The sequence below is a fragment of the Monodon monoceros genome, unplaced genomic scaffold (assembly GCF_005190385.1).
Source record: "Monodon monoceros isolate NGI ecotype Baffin Bay Population unplaced genomic scaffold, NGI_Narwhal_1 Super_Scaffold_15, whole genome shotgun sequence".
Classification (NCBI taxonomy): domain Eukaryota; kingdom Metazoa; phylum Chordata; class Mammalia; order Artiodactyla; family Monodontidae; genus Monodon; species Monodon monoceros.
Genome location: NW_021703771.1, coordinates 3,817,219 through 3,832,786, shown reverse-complemented (window position 1 = coordinate 3,832,786; position 15,568 = coordinate 3,817,219). Strand labels below are relative to the sequence as shown.

At 36.0% G+C, this 15,568-nt stretch overlaps 1 protein-coding gene across 1 annotated transcript; it reads left to right on the top strand.

Annotated features, from left to right (window-relative positions):
* The first annotated feature begins 2,093 nt into the window (after nucleotides 1-2,093).
* LOC114896261 (60S ribosomal protein L36a-like) lies at nucleotides 2,094-14,511 on the top strand. The gene is made up of 4 exons (XM_029224227.1): nucleotides 2,094-2,162; nucleotides 8,885-8,994; nucleotides 14,041-14,121; nucleotides 14,223-14,511. Exons 1-4 carry the CDS (start codon nucleotides 2,094-2,096, stop codon nucleotides 14,497-14,499), a joined length of 537 nt encoding a protein of 178 aa, XP_029080060.1. The 3' UTR covers nucleotides 14,500-14,511.
* Nucleotides 14,512-15,568: the final 1,057 nt, after the last annotated feature.

The following is a 15,568-nucleotide window of genomic DNA, read 5'->3' as shown; positions in this document are numbered from 1 at the left end:
TAATGCTCTATGTTAGAGATGCCTCAGCACAGAAGGTCAGCACAGCCACTGGTGCATCTTTGGCAAAATGGAAGAAGGCTAAATCTAACACTGAAGGCCTCTCCAATTACAGAGACTGTGGCTTCCCCCATGTTCAGTCCCCTGCTGAGAGCCTTGGAGAATTGATATCAGCACCCCTGCTTTCTTCTCCTCTGGATATTTGAGGAGTGCCTTGGTGCCAACTGTTTGAGCTGGTCAGGGAGTAAATGTTCCTTTCTCTGGCAGCTCCTTGGAGGGCCACAGCATTCCACCTGAGCTCAGGTGGAATGTTTAGTTGAAGAGGACACTCTTGACTCTGGCTGATTGGTGGAACTTGTAGCTGTTTACTAGTCCTCAAGGAGGCCATTAAAAGAGGCCTTTCACGGATCCACATTTTCACAAACTCCTAGGCTATTGCTAAGGGCCTTGCAGTTTATTTAACCAATGGCTGAAGGACAATTTTCTCATACAAGGCAAGCCCATTTGAGGTGCCTATATAAGGAAGGAACTAGCAGAGTCCCTGATTCCTAGTTTGTTACCCAAACTTCTGCTCTTATTAACCTTATTTTCAACAACATTGCAAACTCGCTCACTAAGCCCTCCACACTCTGCCTGGTACAAGCTCCTAAAGGTCCTGACCCTTCCCACCAGGTCATTAAATTGGCCCACACAACCTCTGGGTCACAGGTCACAGGAGAATCCATGCCTTAACAATTTGGGCTCCTGTGAAGGGCATCCCTCTCTCCTCTGTAGCAACCAAAGTTGTGATAGAGGAATGTACTCTCTGCTCCCAAACCAAACAACAGAGGGTACCCAAATGGGGACACATTCCCTGGGTAGACTGACCATACTCCCACCAGAAGATTGACTTCATTGATCCACTCTCCCCCTGCTGGATTCCAGGTACACTGCTGACCAGCGTAATAATCAATACCTACACAGAACTCTTTTTTGGAAACTCGCACTTGGAATTCCTCTTCAAAACAGTAAATCTCTGTTCTTATTAAATTTATTCTCTTTCTTTTGATCTCCAGATATTGGAGATCAGATTTTGACCAAGGTACGCACTTCATCTCAGAAGACTCAACAGTGGACTCTCTTTGGAACTTTAATTTCAGCTACAGCCCCCAGATGGCTGGCCTCATTGAGCATCATAATGGCCTTCTTAAAGACACACTACTTAAATTACTTTCCACCAAGGGGACCTCAAAATGGACCAAACTTTTTTTTTTTTTTTTCCCAAGGGTGAGGCTGGACTATCAATCAAAGATACTATAACTTATTTATTTATTTTTGGCTGTGTTGGGTCTTCGTTTCTGTGCGAGGGCTTTTTCTAGTTGCGGCAAGCGAGGGCCACTCTTCATCGTGGTGTGTGGGCCTCTCACTATCACGACCTCTTTTGTTGCGGAGCACAGGCTCCAGATACGCAGGCTCAGTAGTTGTGGCTCACAGGCCTAGTTGCTCCGCGGCCTGTGGGATCTCCCCAGACCAGGGCTCGAACCCGTGTCCCCTGCATTGGCAGGCAGATTCTCAACCACTGCGCCGCCAGGGAAGCCCCTGGACCAAACTTTTGCCCCAGTTTGCTCCTGCTTAATTCTTGTCCCCCAGGGCCTTCATACCACACATAACATCTATTACACACCCCCTAAAATTCTACTTTTTGTCATCTCTGGCAAACCTTAAGCTTTTACTATCCAAGGCAATGTTGTTTTTATTTTATTCTCTGATTTGACTTACCCTTCTTATGATTTTTGGATCATTTTACAAACTACTTCACACTGGTCACCTGATCAGACCAGATAGTCCAATACTATCTTCTCATCATTGAATGTCCCTCAGTACCAAAGCCTACACGTTAGTCCAAAAACATGTCTTTGGAAACCTTGGCAATTTTAAGGACTCTCCAAAAGGAGCCACCTCTATGGTAACTGCTTGTCTTCAGTGTAGTGGCTACAAGGACTGGCTAATGAAACTAAATCTCTCTACTAATTTATGGGAAGTGGAAACCATTGCCTCAAGACCAACGAGTTGCACAGTTTGGGTGTCTAAAAGAGGGAAAGAAACTATTGGTAGACATGAGCATATTGAAGATGAGAGCATGGCAAGAAAAGTACAAGTCTTATCCTTACCCCATGCTGGATGAGGTAACCCATGACTTTCTTGCCAGGAACAATCACACTCAGTCACTAGTCAACATACACGTAACTCATCTAGAAGGAGCCTGGCCTAAGCTCATCTAATGGCAGTGCTCTGTACAGCTATGGCTATTCTTACTGATGTGTGCTGCCTGGGTGATTGAGTTACTGGTAGATCCCTTGGGACTAACCATCACCCAGGATCAGCGTTGGAATAATGCCACTTCAGAATGCAATTGCACTACAGGGTAGAAAAGCAGGAAATGTTGGCAAAGCCCTGTTGGAAGGGCTCAGGAAGGTGTGCCACTAAGTCTGAGTGGCAAAAGGATTAAATCACTTCACACACAGGGCTTCTTCTGGACATGCTGTTTAAATGATACTTGGCACCCCCAATTTCTTTACATCAAATATTTCTACAAACTAACTGGCACCCTGATTGCCCATACATAAAACTCAGCTAGTTACAGGTACTTTGTTCCCATGATTTATCCATCGTCCTCACAGTCTTGTCCAAGAGATGTCTAAATAGCATCCATGAGGTCTCCCTTAGCCTGGATACATGTACCCAGAATCTGAATATATGCTTCTAATGAGCTCATTGGAGGGTGAAAGGGCAGTCACCCATCCCTTTGATAAATTTGCCGCTGATGACTACAGGAAGCTCTAAAAAATTTATGTCCTCAGAAATGACTTCAAGTTACATAAGACAAGCTTACCCTCAGCCCATGACCACTACCCCAACTGGATAACTCCATGAGAGGACCCCACCCCCTAAGGGGCCAATGCTTTAGAGATCCTCACCGCTGAGTGAGATGGACTCATCACTGGAGAGAATGCTCTTCCAGGCAGCATCACCCCAGCCTAAGAGTTCATCAATGAAGATGACTTATGTCCCTACACCAGAGATAACTCCCCAGAGACATATCACCAGTCAGAGACCTAGCCACTCACCCAGATGGCCTTACTACTGAGTTCACAGCAAACTCAGTGAGACAACACAATGGGGACTGAGACTATCCAGGAACAATGGATTAAATGTACTGCCCTAATGAAATAAGAGATTCCACTGGAATCCTTTGTTCTTCTGCTGATATTTCCTATACCAAGATGTCTGTCAAACTGTATGTCCTCTGCTGACTGCAGCTTTGCATCATGTTTCCCCATTACAGCAGGCAAAATGTGCAGTCAGAACCAGACAGAAACCCTGCCTAGAAATACTCCCCAATTATACTGCTCGCCCTTGTCTATTCCCTATGACTTTCTGATTTTGTGTACTTACATGTCCACCCATGATTTCTGCTGAACATCTGCTTTTCTGGTTACACCAGTGGTTTCACTTAACATTTTTGGTCACACATCCACTGTACTCACCTGCAGTTCTTCCACTACAACACCACTACAATCTCATGTATAATGACTATTTCCAACACTCTCATGGCCTCTTCCACCACAGTATCCCTAGACTTCCCACGACTCCAGCAAGACACTTCAAAAACACCACCAACACCTATGTTAATTGAGTCAAGAGAGCTACAAAAGGTTGAAAATTAAAGGTTACTGAGTGACTATTTTAAAATCTTCATCAGAGGGTTCATAGATCTCAATTTCTTTTTTTAAGTAACTTCTGTCCTCTTTTAATTGACATGTAAGTGACCTACAATATCATTTTCATTTCAGGTATATAGCATAGTGATTCAATATTTTTCTATATTACAAAATAATCACCAAATAAGTCTACATACAACCTGTTACCATACAAAATTATTATAATATTATTGACTATATTCACTGTGTTGTATGTTACATCACCATGAATTATTTATTTTATAACTAGAATTTTGTACCTTTTAATCTCCGTCACCTAATTTATTCATATCCTCACCCGCCTCCCTTTGAAATCCACCAGTTTGTTCTCTGTATCTATGAATCTGTTTCTGTTTTGTTATATTTGTACATTTGTCTTGTATTTAGATTCTACATATATGTGAAATCATATGGTATTCTTCATTCTCTGTCTGGCTTATTTCACTTAGCGTAGTATCTTCTAGGGCCATCCATGGCATTTTCATTCTTTTTACAGCTGAGTAATATTATATTTTATTTATATACCTCATCATATTTATCTACTCAATATCAGTGGAAACTTTGGCTTCTTCCATATATTGAGTATTGTAAATAATGCTACAATGAACATAGGGATGTAGATATGTTTTCAATTTAGTATTTTTGTTTTCTTCAGAAAAATACTCAGAAGTGGAACATATAGTAGTTCTATTTTTAACTTTTTGAGGAACCTCTGTATTGTTTTCCACAGTGGTTGCACAAATTTACGTTCCTACAAACAGTGCACAGGGTAACCTTTTCTTCACATCCCTGCCAACACTTGTAATTTCTTGTATTTTTGATAATAGACATTCTGACAGGTGTAAGGTGATATCTCATTGTAGTTTTGGTTTTAAAATCCCTGATGATTCATGATGTTTACCATCTTTTCATGTGTCTGTTGACAACCTGTTTGTCTTCTTTGAAAAAATGTATATTCAAGTTCTCCATTTTTTAATCAGGTTGTTTGCTTTGATGTTGAATTGTATGAGTTCTTTGTATATTTTGAATATTTCCTTATCAGACATATCATTTGTAAATGTATTTTGCCATTCAGTAGGTCACTTTTTTGTTTCATTGATAGTTTCCTTTGCTGCATAAATCTTTGCTGTAGTCTCATTTGTTTACTTTTGACTTTGTTTCCCTTGTCTGAAGAGACATAGCCAAAAAAATATTGCTAAAACCAATGTCAAAGAGCATGCTACTTATGATTCTTCTGGGAGTTTTATGGCTTCAGGTCTTACATTTAAGTCTTTAAGTCATTTTGAGTTATTTTTGTATACAGTGTGAGAAAGTAGGCCAGTTTGATTCTTTTACATGTAGCTCTCAAGTTTTCCCAACACTATTTGTTGAAGAGGCTGTTTTCTCCCTATTGTACATTCTTGCCTATCTTACTGGGAGATTAATTGACCATATAAGTGTGGGTAGGCTTTCCATTCTGTTCTATTGATCTATGTGTCTTTTTTTGTGCCATTAACAAGTTGTTTGGATTACTGTAACTGTAGTATAGTTTCAAAGCAGGGAGCATGATTTCTCCATCTTTATTCTTTCTCAAGACTGTTTTGACTATTTATGGTATTTGTGGTTCCATACAAACTTTAGAATTTTTGTACTAGCTTTGTGAAAAACACCATTGGTATTTTGATAGGCATTGCATAGAATCTCTAGATTACCTTAGGTAATATGCTCATTTTAACAATGTTAATTCTTTTTATACATGAGGCACAATATATCTCTTCATTTTTGTGTCATCTTCTATTTCCTTCATCAGTGTCTTATAATTTTCCAAGTACATCTGTTTTACCTTCTTGGTTAGATTTATTCCTAGGTATTTTATTCTTTTTGATGCATTTGTAAATGGAACCATTTTCTAAATTTCTCTTGCTCTGTAACTCTACTGAATTCATTTATTAGTTCTAACAGACTTTTGATGGTGTCTTTAAGATTTTCTCTATACAGTATCATGTCATCTACAAACAGTGACAGTTTTAAATCTTCCTTTCCAATTTGGATTACTTTTATTTCTTTTTCTTGTCTGATTGTGGTGGCTAGGACTTCTAATATGATGTTGAATAGAAGTGGCAAGAGTGGGCAAACTTGTCTTATATTTGATATTAGAGGAAGTGCTTTCAGCTTTTCACTGTTGAGTATGATGTTGGCTATAGGTTTCTCATATATGTCCTTTATTGTGTTGTGGTATGTTCTCTCTACCACTACTTTGTTAAGAGATTTTATAATAAATAGATATTGAACTTGTCTAAAGCTTTTTCTGCATCCATGAAAAGATCATATCATTTTTGGTCTTCATTTTGTTCATGTGGTGTATCAGATTGATTTGTGTGTAATGAACTATCCTTGCATCCATAAGAAATATTCTATTTGATTATGATGGATCATACTTTAGTAATTGTTGAATTTAATTTGTTAACATTTTGTTGAGGATTTTTGTACCTGTTGGCATCTGTGATATTGGCCTATATTTTTTTTTTCATTTTTTGAGGTGTAATTTTCTGGTTTTGGTATTCAAGATGATGCTGGCCTTGCAGAACTTGCAGAATAAGTCTGGAAGTGTTCCTTTCCTTTCTGTTTTTTTTTTTTTTTTTTTGGAGGTGGGATAGTTTGAGAAGGATAGTTGTTAACTCTTCTTTAAATGTTTGGTGGAATTCACCTGTGAAGTCATCAGGCCTAGGACTTTTGTTTGTTGGGGGTTTGTTTAGTACTGATTTAATTTCATTAGTCATAAATGGTCTGTTCATATTTTCTGTTTTTTCCTGATGCAGTCATGTGAGATTGGACATTCCTAGGAATTTATCCATTTCCTAGGTTGTCCATTTTATTGACATATATTGTTTTTAGTGATCTCTTATGATCCTTTGTATTGCTGTGGTGTCAGTTGTAACTTCTCTTACATTTCTGATTCTATATAATTATGTCCTCTCTTTTACTGATGAATCTGGCTCAGGTTTTATCAATTTTGTTTATCTTTTCAAAGAACAATTTCCTAGTTTTATTGATACTTTCTATTGCTTTTTTGTCTCTGTTTCATTTATTTGTGCTCCGTTTTTTATTATGTCTTTCTTTCTACTAAATTTGTGTTTAATTTGGACTTCTTTCTCTAGTTTATTTAGGTTTAAGGTTAGGTTATTTATTTGAGATTTTTCTTGTTTCCTGAGGTAGGCTTGTAATTCTATATCCTTGCCTCTTAGAACTGATTTTACTGTGTTCCATAGATTTTGGATCATTGTGCTTCTGTTTTCATTTTTCTCCAGTTATTATTTTTTATTTCTTCTTAGATTTCCCGAGTGACCCATTGGTTGTTCAACAGCATATTGTTTAGCCTCCACATGTTTTTGTTTTTTGCAGTTTTTTTCTTGTAGTTTATTTCTAGTATTATATAGCACTGTGGTCCGAAAAGATGCTTGACATGAATTCAACCTAAAATTTATTGAACCTTGTTTTGTGTTCTAGCTTGTGATCTATCCTGGGGAACATTCCATGTATACTTGAAAAGGTGTATTTTGCTGCTTTTGGATTAAATTCTATTATCTGCTAATTCCTTCTGATCTACTGTGTCATTTATGGCTCACGTATACTTTTTGATTTTCTGTCTGGATTATCTGTCTATGGATATCAGTGGTCTGTTAAAGTCCTGCTCTATTATTGTGTTACTTTCAATTTCTCCCTTTATATCTGTAAATGTTTGCTTTATGTATCTAGTTGCTCTTATTTTGGGTGCATATATACTTACAAATGTTATATTTTCTTCTTGGATTGATCCCTTTATCATTATGTAATGTCATTCTTTATCCCTGGTTATACTCTCCATTTTAAAGTCTGTTTTGTCTGTATAATTATTGCTACCTCAGCTTTCTTTTTGTTTCCAGTTGCAAGGAAGCTTTCTTCCTAACCCCTCACTTTCAGTCTTTGTGAGTCTCTTACAGACAACATATGCAGATCTTATTTTCTTTACCTATTCAACCACTCCATTTTTATTTATTGGAACATTTAGTTCATTTACATTAAAAGTAATTATTGATAGGTATCTTTTTATTGACACTTTGTGAATTAGTTTTGTATTTCCTTTTTTCTTTTCTTTTTTTTTCTTTTTCATTTTTCTTCCTTCTTGTCTTCCCTTGTGGTTTGGTATCATGTTTGGATTCGTTTCTCTTTTATGATGTGTGTATCCATTAAAAGGTTTTGGTTTGTGAGGTTCATATATAACTCGCTTTCTCTCTAACTGTGGAGTATGTGTGTGTGTGTGTGTGTGTGTGTGTGTGTAAAATTATTACTTTAAGATGATGATCTCTTAAGTTCAAATGCATTCTAACAACCCTGCATTTTGACTCCCCTTGTTATTTAATGTTTTGGGCATGATATTTTACATGTGTGTATCTTAACTACTTATTATATATATAGATGGTTTTACTACTTTTGTCATTTAACTTTCCAACTACATTTATAAGTGGTTGACCCACAACTTTTACTGCATGTTTGCCTTCACTAATTATATTTTTCTTTTCTAATTTTTATATTTCTAGCTTTGGTCTCTTCTTTTCCCCTTAAAGAAGTCCCTTTAACATCTATTGTAAAGCTGGTTTTGTGGTGCTGTACACTTCTATATTTTTCTAGTCTGTAAAATTGTTTATCTTTATTTCTTCTTCAGATCTGAATCATAGCCTGGTTGTGTAGGGTATTCTTGGTTGTAGGTTTCTTCCTTTCATCACTTTGAATATACTGAGCCACTCCCCTCTGACCTGCAAAGTTTTTGCTGAAAATGTCAGCTGATAATCTTATGGGAGTTCCCTTGTACATAACTAGATGCTTTTTCCTTGCTGCTTTTAAGATTCTCTGTTGATCTTTATATTTTGCCATTTTAATTACAGTATGTCTTTATGTGGACCTCTTTGATTGATTTTGTTTAGCAGTTTCTATGCTTCCTGGACCTAGATGTCTGCTTTCTTTCCAGTGTTAGGAAAGTTTTCAGCTATTACTTCTTCAGTTAAGTTCTCTGCCTCTTTCTATGTCTTGTCTCCTCTGGAACCCTTAAAATGCAAATGTTAGTACACATGATGTTGCCCCTGTGGTCTCCTAAATTTTTAAATTCACTTTTTTTTTTCTGTTCAGTTTAGGGAATCTCCACTATTCTGTCTTCCAGTTTGCTGAACTGGGGCTATGGATGCTGGCCTGTGACTGGAGTTCACCAGACCAGACCAGATGCCGTGGATCACAGTGAAGTCAGGTACTCACTTCAGTCTTTTACCGCAAATGCCAAGAATACCTTAGTGCTACCCTCCCCAGGATTGGGAGATAGTGAAACTATCCTTTCCACCCTCTTCAGTGCATCTTTTCTTACTTCTGTTCTCTACCTAGTTGCTGTAATCACTCACCTGGATTCTGTAGCTTTTGTAATGATATTCTCACTTGTGGATAGTTGTTCTAATTGATGTTTCTGCAACAGGACAAGTGCTGAAATCTCCTAGTCTGCCATCTTACTGACTTCATTCCTCACCACATTTGTTTTAAATGCCCTGTTAAAAAGTTCCAAGTTCTGTGTCCTATCTTAATTTGTATTGACCTATAATAATGATTACCTTTTTTCTTGAAGTTGTGGCCATTTTTCTTTTCTTTTCATATACTTCTTAATATTTTCTGTAGAACAGTAAAACAGAGTTTTTGCCTGAAAATAAACACATTTTCCTTTGGCTAAAATTTTAGTCTTGGAGGTTATGATTAATCTGGTTAAGATATGGACTAACCTTAAGATTTGTTGTTGGTATGGTTACCCACAGTGTGCCAAAATTTTCAAATTCCTGTAGAATTACTTTGTTTCTACAGTGGAGTGAGGCTTATTGGATCAATTCCTGTTGAATTATTAGTTTTAGGATTTTCCTTTCTTCTGTGCCTCAGAATCAGTCTCCCTGCATACTATTATTCCTCTCCCATCCCTCCCTCATCAGTATTCTGTTGTTACTTATTATGGGAGGCTTCTTAGTATGTGCAATCAGTTATTCTGGCTCAATCTTAGACCTGTACCATGTGTCTGGGACTTGGAGGTATGCCTTCCTCAGTTTGTTTGCCCCTACCTGATTACAGTTATAGGCTCATCATGTAACACTGTTCCTCTGTCAAGAATGGATTTTTACAACTTTCTTTTTCCTTCCACTTGTTGTAACAAATGTTTAACAATGTTTAAGAACATGAGTGCCATTGCATGTCCTATGTCAGGTTAAAACTTTTATTCCACAGTGGAGATTGCAGATAAGAATTTAAGCAGTGTTTCTCGCCCATTCTGCATGGGTGCTGCTCCTCTCCCCAGGTCTGCACCATAATAGACACTTCTTAGGGCTCTATTAGATTCCTTCTCTGAATGCCTTGTAGGGTTTCTGGAGAAATAGACTGCAAGATGGTAGATTCCTCCAACTTTCACACTATCTCACCAGTCCACACACAGCCTTCACCAGTTTGTTGACTATTCTACTTAAACTGTTCATATTGGTGTCTCATTTAATTTAATTAATTAATTTATTTATATTTCTACATATTCTTTTTTTTTTTATATATATTTACTGGAGTATAATTGCTTTACAATGTTGTGTTAGTTTCTGTTGTACAACAAAGTGAGTCAGCTATATGTATACATATTTTATATTCAAAGAAAAGTGCAAGATCTTGGCTCCTCTCTCCCTGAAAACACTGTCTCTCCTTAGATTTGGGGGCATTACTTGTGCTCTGTGACCACAGTGTTCTAATGCATTCGCAAAAAGGTATGAATTTGAAGTTAGCCAAGCTTCTTTTAGTGATAATGATAGAATGATGCTACTTATAGTTCTCTACAGCATGAGGTGGAAACCATGGGCTTCAATAGTCTTTTGCTTTCTTATTAAATAATGCACAAATATTAGCCTCTGACTAGATAATGGTATTAACAGTCCAAAATAATGTTTATTAGTACTTAATCAAGGCCAAAACAACATGAAAGACTTTTTGCTGAAAGTAAAATAATATTTTTATCATTAAAAAACTATGATTTATATTCTACCAAGTTTCAATTTGAAACGTCTGTCAATACTAATTTTTTTAAAAAATAAGAATATTTTTTAAAAATTACAGAGACCCAAATCTAAAGAACAAAGAGAAGAATTAGGTGTATGGCACATCTGCCTGAGTTTGTTATTGCATTTCAGCATTTAATGGAATTCTGAACTTTCTGGAAGGCAAAGCAGAAATCTAGGATTGTTATCAGTCAAGTAAGGTTCTGTTTGAATACCACTTCTGTGCTATAACAGACACTTCACCTTCTCTAGGGTTTCAGGTATACCTTAGCAGTGTATTAATTTTGGAAATGAATCCTTCTTATACACTGATAAAAGCATAGACCTAGAGGGAAATCCTTGCTATTTGCACAGAAATGATTCCCTAACCATACCTAAGGTAAGACCAACCTAATAAAGGTGGCAGTGTATATAACTTAGATAAAGTACTCCCTCAGGAAAATATCTTACTCATGAAAGTAAGATCTTTGAAACATACAAAATCTTTATTAAACAAGTACCCCAAATTCCTGACAAATGTTACTGTCTGGAGTTAAAAAGAGATTTCAAGGTGAAAAATTACTTTGATTGTTAAAAATACATTATAAAATATATATTTACTTTATGTTTTATATACACATATATATTTTATATATGATGTATACATATTTAAGTGGTACAAACTAGATAATCTAATAGTAAAATCATATTGTACCTCCACTTTCTTACCTATGATTCTGTGTGCATGTGTTCATGTGTGCATACATGTGTGTAGGTGCAGGTGTGTGCTTATCATCCACAACTAAAACCAAAGAAATTTAAATACAAATTTTACTGATACCATAAGGTATCATAGATAATTGTTTTCACTTTAAAAGCTTCTTAACTCAAAGTACAGAACACTGAAAACTGGGAAGTTGAAGGTGGGATTCTAGGTAAAATTTGGCTCCCCAAACAGTACATGATTATGAATAGGAAGAATAATAAAGTAAGGAAGAAAGTTCACCACAAAAATAAGAAGTGAGACTAATTTCATCACTGAACTGTGAGCAAAGAAAATCAGAAATTTTGATAAAAATAAAAATAGGTATAAAAATCAGCCTGATCTGGAGCTATTTCAGGACTGAGAAGAAAAATTAATATTCTAACAAATGATGCCCTATATCTCTTATATAGAAAATGACAAAAGTTTTTGGAGCTGTGTGTCAGAAACTGTGGGCAAAGATCAAAAAAAATAATATATATATATATAGTTATCACAAATCATAAGATTCAAAGATAAATAGTGTTAGCTTATTTATTGCATTATAAAATATTAGATGGACACTTTTCTTTAAATCATTTGCAGTATTAAAATTTGCCAAGTTTTAAAATTTAGATTTATCACATAATAACTTTCCACAGGAAGTTAATAATATAATTTATTTCTAGATATTGAAATTAGAGTAAGAAATTAAAATAAACATTTCCTGTTATTAAACTAAATAAATTTTTGTCTTCAGCTCTAAGTTTGTAACTTTATTAGTCAGAATGATACTAATAAAGGGAATGGAAACAACAGTTTCCAGTTGTTTCAGCCCGAGGTATCTGGGATCATCGGTGATTTACTTGTTTACATTCTTATCCAATCAATCAGAATTTATTCAGCTCTACCAACATAAACCATATAGAATCTGGCTGTTTCCCATCCCTTTCACCTTTGCTATTCATGTCCAGCCACCTGGACTCTGGTAAACATCTCCTGATTGGTCTCCCTGATTCCTCTCTTGGAGATGTACATTTCCCACAAAACAGTAAAGACTTTTCAAAATCATAAGGTAGAGCATGTCAAAGTGTTGCTCAGAAACCTCAATGACAAATTTCACACTATTCTTAGATTCAAACCCAAATGCTTACATGATCTATGATAAGGTTCGGAACACACCTCCCTAAAATATGGCATGTTGGCACCTTGAATATCTTGAGCGGAAGGAATTTCAGAAAATGCCAGAAGCAGGAAGGTCGCTGACTTCCCTCCCCTCACACTTTTTCTGAGAAACAGGTCATAGAACCTTCCCTATACTGAGGAGGAATATATTCTGCCACCAGGGAAAGGGAATTTGGGGATGAGAAATCTATACAAACAAATTTTGTTAAATAACCCTTATCTTCCCAGTTACTTCTTCACCATTTACTGCCCCTTTGCCTTTCAGTTCTGCACAAGCTAATTTTTTTTGTTTGTTTGTTTATTTGTCTAAAAGGAATAAACACTTCTTGTTCTGGTCACTTCCCCAAGTCCTTATTCTCCTGTGAAGTTTCCCATGTACATGTAAAATTTCAATTAAATTTGTATGCTTTTCTCTTGTTCTGTCTTTGTCAGTTTAATCTTCAGTCCCAGACAAGGACCATAAAAGGGTTGAAGAAAATGTTTTCCTCCCCCATCCCTGTAAGTGGTCAACTACTGTAGAGCCTGCTATCTCTAATCAAATGTCTTCCCACTTTTTCTGAGGTCACCATTCCTTGCTGTGTCAGATGCCTTACTCTTTTTTAAATATGTGAGGCATTCTCTCACCTCAGGTTTTTGGTATTTTCTGTTTCCTCTTCTTAGAATGTTCTCTCGTGAGATGTTTGTACAACTTTCTCTTTGATTTATATTTCTTCTTAGATGTCAGTGATATAGAGAATATCCTGACTACTCAATCTAAAATAAAATCAAGTTTTTTTTGAGTTTCTAACACTTTCTGGAGTACTATCCATTTAGTGCTTTACATTGTTATTGTCTTTCTTGCCTATTCAAACATAAAAATTGTGATCACAGGACAACTGTTGTTTCTACATTGTCCCCTACCATTTTGGAAAGAGGCTGGCATAGGAAGGTGTCTAATAAATATTTGTCAACTACATAAATGGATAATGTACCCTCACTTTTTAGAGATTTCTAACTCAGAAAATTCATATCCACGTACCTATTGCTCTGCATTTCTATGAAACCTCATTTTTAATGACCTGATAAAAATCATGAGTGTTCCAAACTTTAACCTTCATTAAATTACTTCCTCCGCTGAAACTAATAAACACCTCTGGGTAAACATTATATGAAAATTTGGCATGTTTCATTAATTCAATATAAAATTATTAAGTTCAAACATATAAGTTGTTGGAGATTCAGATATGTAAGACATTACCCACTTTCCAGGAGCTGTCACTCAAAAGAAGGGGACAGACAAGTGAACTGCTAGTGTATAAAATACTGAGGTACTTCAGTTTACCTCCAGGTCTCTCTCTTTCCGTGTTGATGGTGCTCTCACAAACACGGTGAATATTCCTAAAACCTGCTGGACTTTCTGTAAGGAGCTTAAGGAACTTAAAACTCCCTGAGCTCAGACAGAAATGAATCTGTTACAGCTCGCTTCTGTGCTGTTCCTTCATGCCTCTGATTTGTAAACAAGACTTAGTAGGGCAAGCACCAACCCCACAAAGTGACACAATACAAGAAGGGCAAGGAGTCTCTGTATGCCTGGGGAAAGCGGCTTTATGACAGGAAGCAGAGTGACTATGGTGGGCAGACTAAGCTGATTTTCCAGAAAAAGGCTAAAACTACAAAGAAGACTGTGCTGAGGTTTGAATGTGTTGAACCCAACTGCAGATCTAAGAGAATGCTGGCTATTAAGAGATGCAAGCATTTTGAGCTGGGAGGAGATAAGAAGAGAAAGCACCAAGTGATCCAGTTCTGAGCTTCATATTTTGTTTTATTATGAAGACAATAAAAATTTGAGATTGCTTCCTTCAGAAAAAATAAAATACTGAGATAGAGGGTAATGCATGGTTTCTGATGAACACATTAGGAGAGACCCCTCATCTAGAATTGTAGGTCAAAATAGATTCTCAGGGGAGATTGTGGCTGCATTGATTATGAAAGGGATTTCTCAAAATTGTTTTTATTCCAACACTATTTTATAATTTCTCAAATTTTAGCCAACTAAGTTGCAGTTCTACTTTATAAGTTATTGCTAAAAATGTTAGATTGTATCAGGCAAAGATTGGCAGAAGAACTGGAAAACTTCCCCTGAAACAATACTAATTACAGATTGCTGATCACTGAATTTAAGTTCCTGACTAGTAGAATACCTACACAACCATATTATGTAAAACATATTCAGTGCTGATAATTTTTTAAAAAGTGACATTTGGAAGAGACGGAGCTGCTTTATCGGAGACAAGATGTATCATATTCTCTCTTTCTTGCTATCAACAAAGCCTATCATGTTGTCATAGAGAGAAATTTGTTTGACAATTATATGTTTTACTTGTGATTTTTTTTAAAAAAACAAAAGCATTTCCTAAGATGCATTAAATGAGGTCTTATAAGAATTCTTATCTTCAAAATCTGGGAAATTTTAAAATACATGAAATATAAAAAATATGTTCAAAAACCACATGTTTTCAGCTTCAGTCACTATTTTCAGCTGAGTAAAAGTGACAGGATAATAGTATAAATGAAAGAAAACAAATTCATAATAAAGATCCAAGGATATATTTCAATGTAGAAAACTTTAAGCTTCAGTTCTGGCATGAATAGTAATCACTTTCATTGAAGATAATAAAAAGGAAGAGTGTTGAATACTAAAATCTATAAATTATTCACAAGAGTAATGTACTAGTGAAATGGAATGGGAAGGAGTATGGAGAAAATATAGAAGCCTTTCTTATTCATGTAAAACTTAAATAGAATTTCTCCATTCAGGATAATATTGAAATAAGCCAGTATAAAAGTAAGGGTTTTGAAATTTTTCTAATTAATGA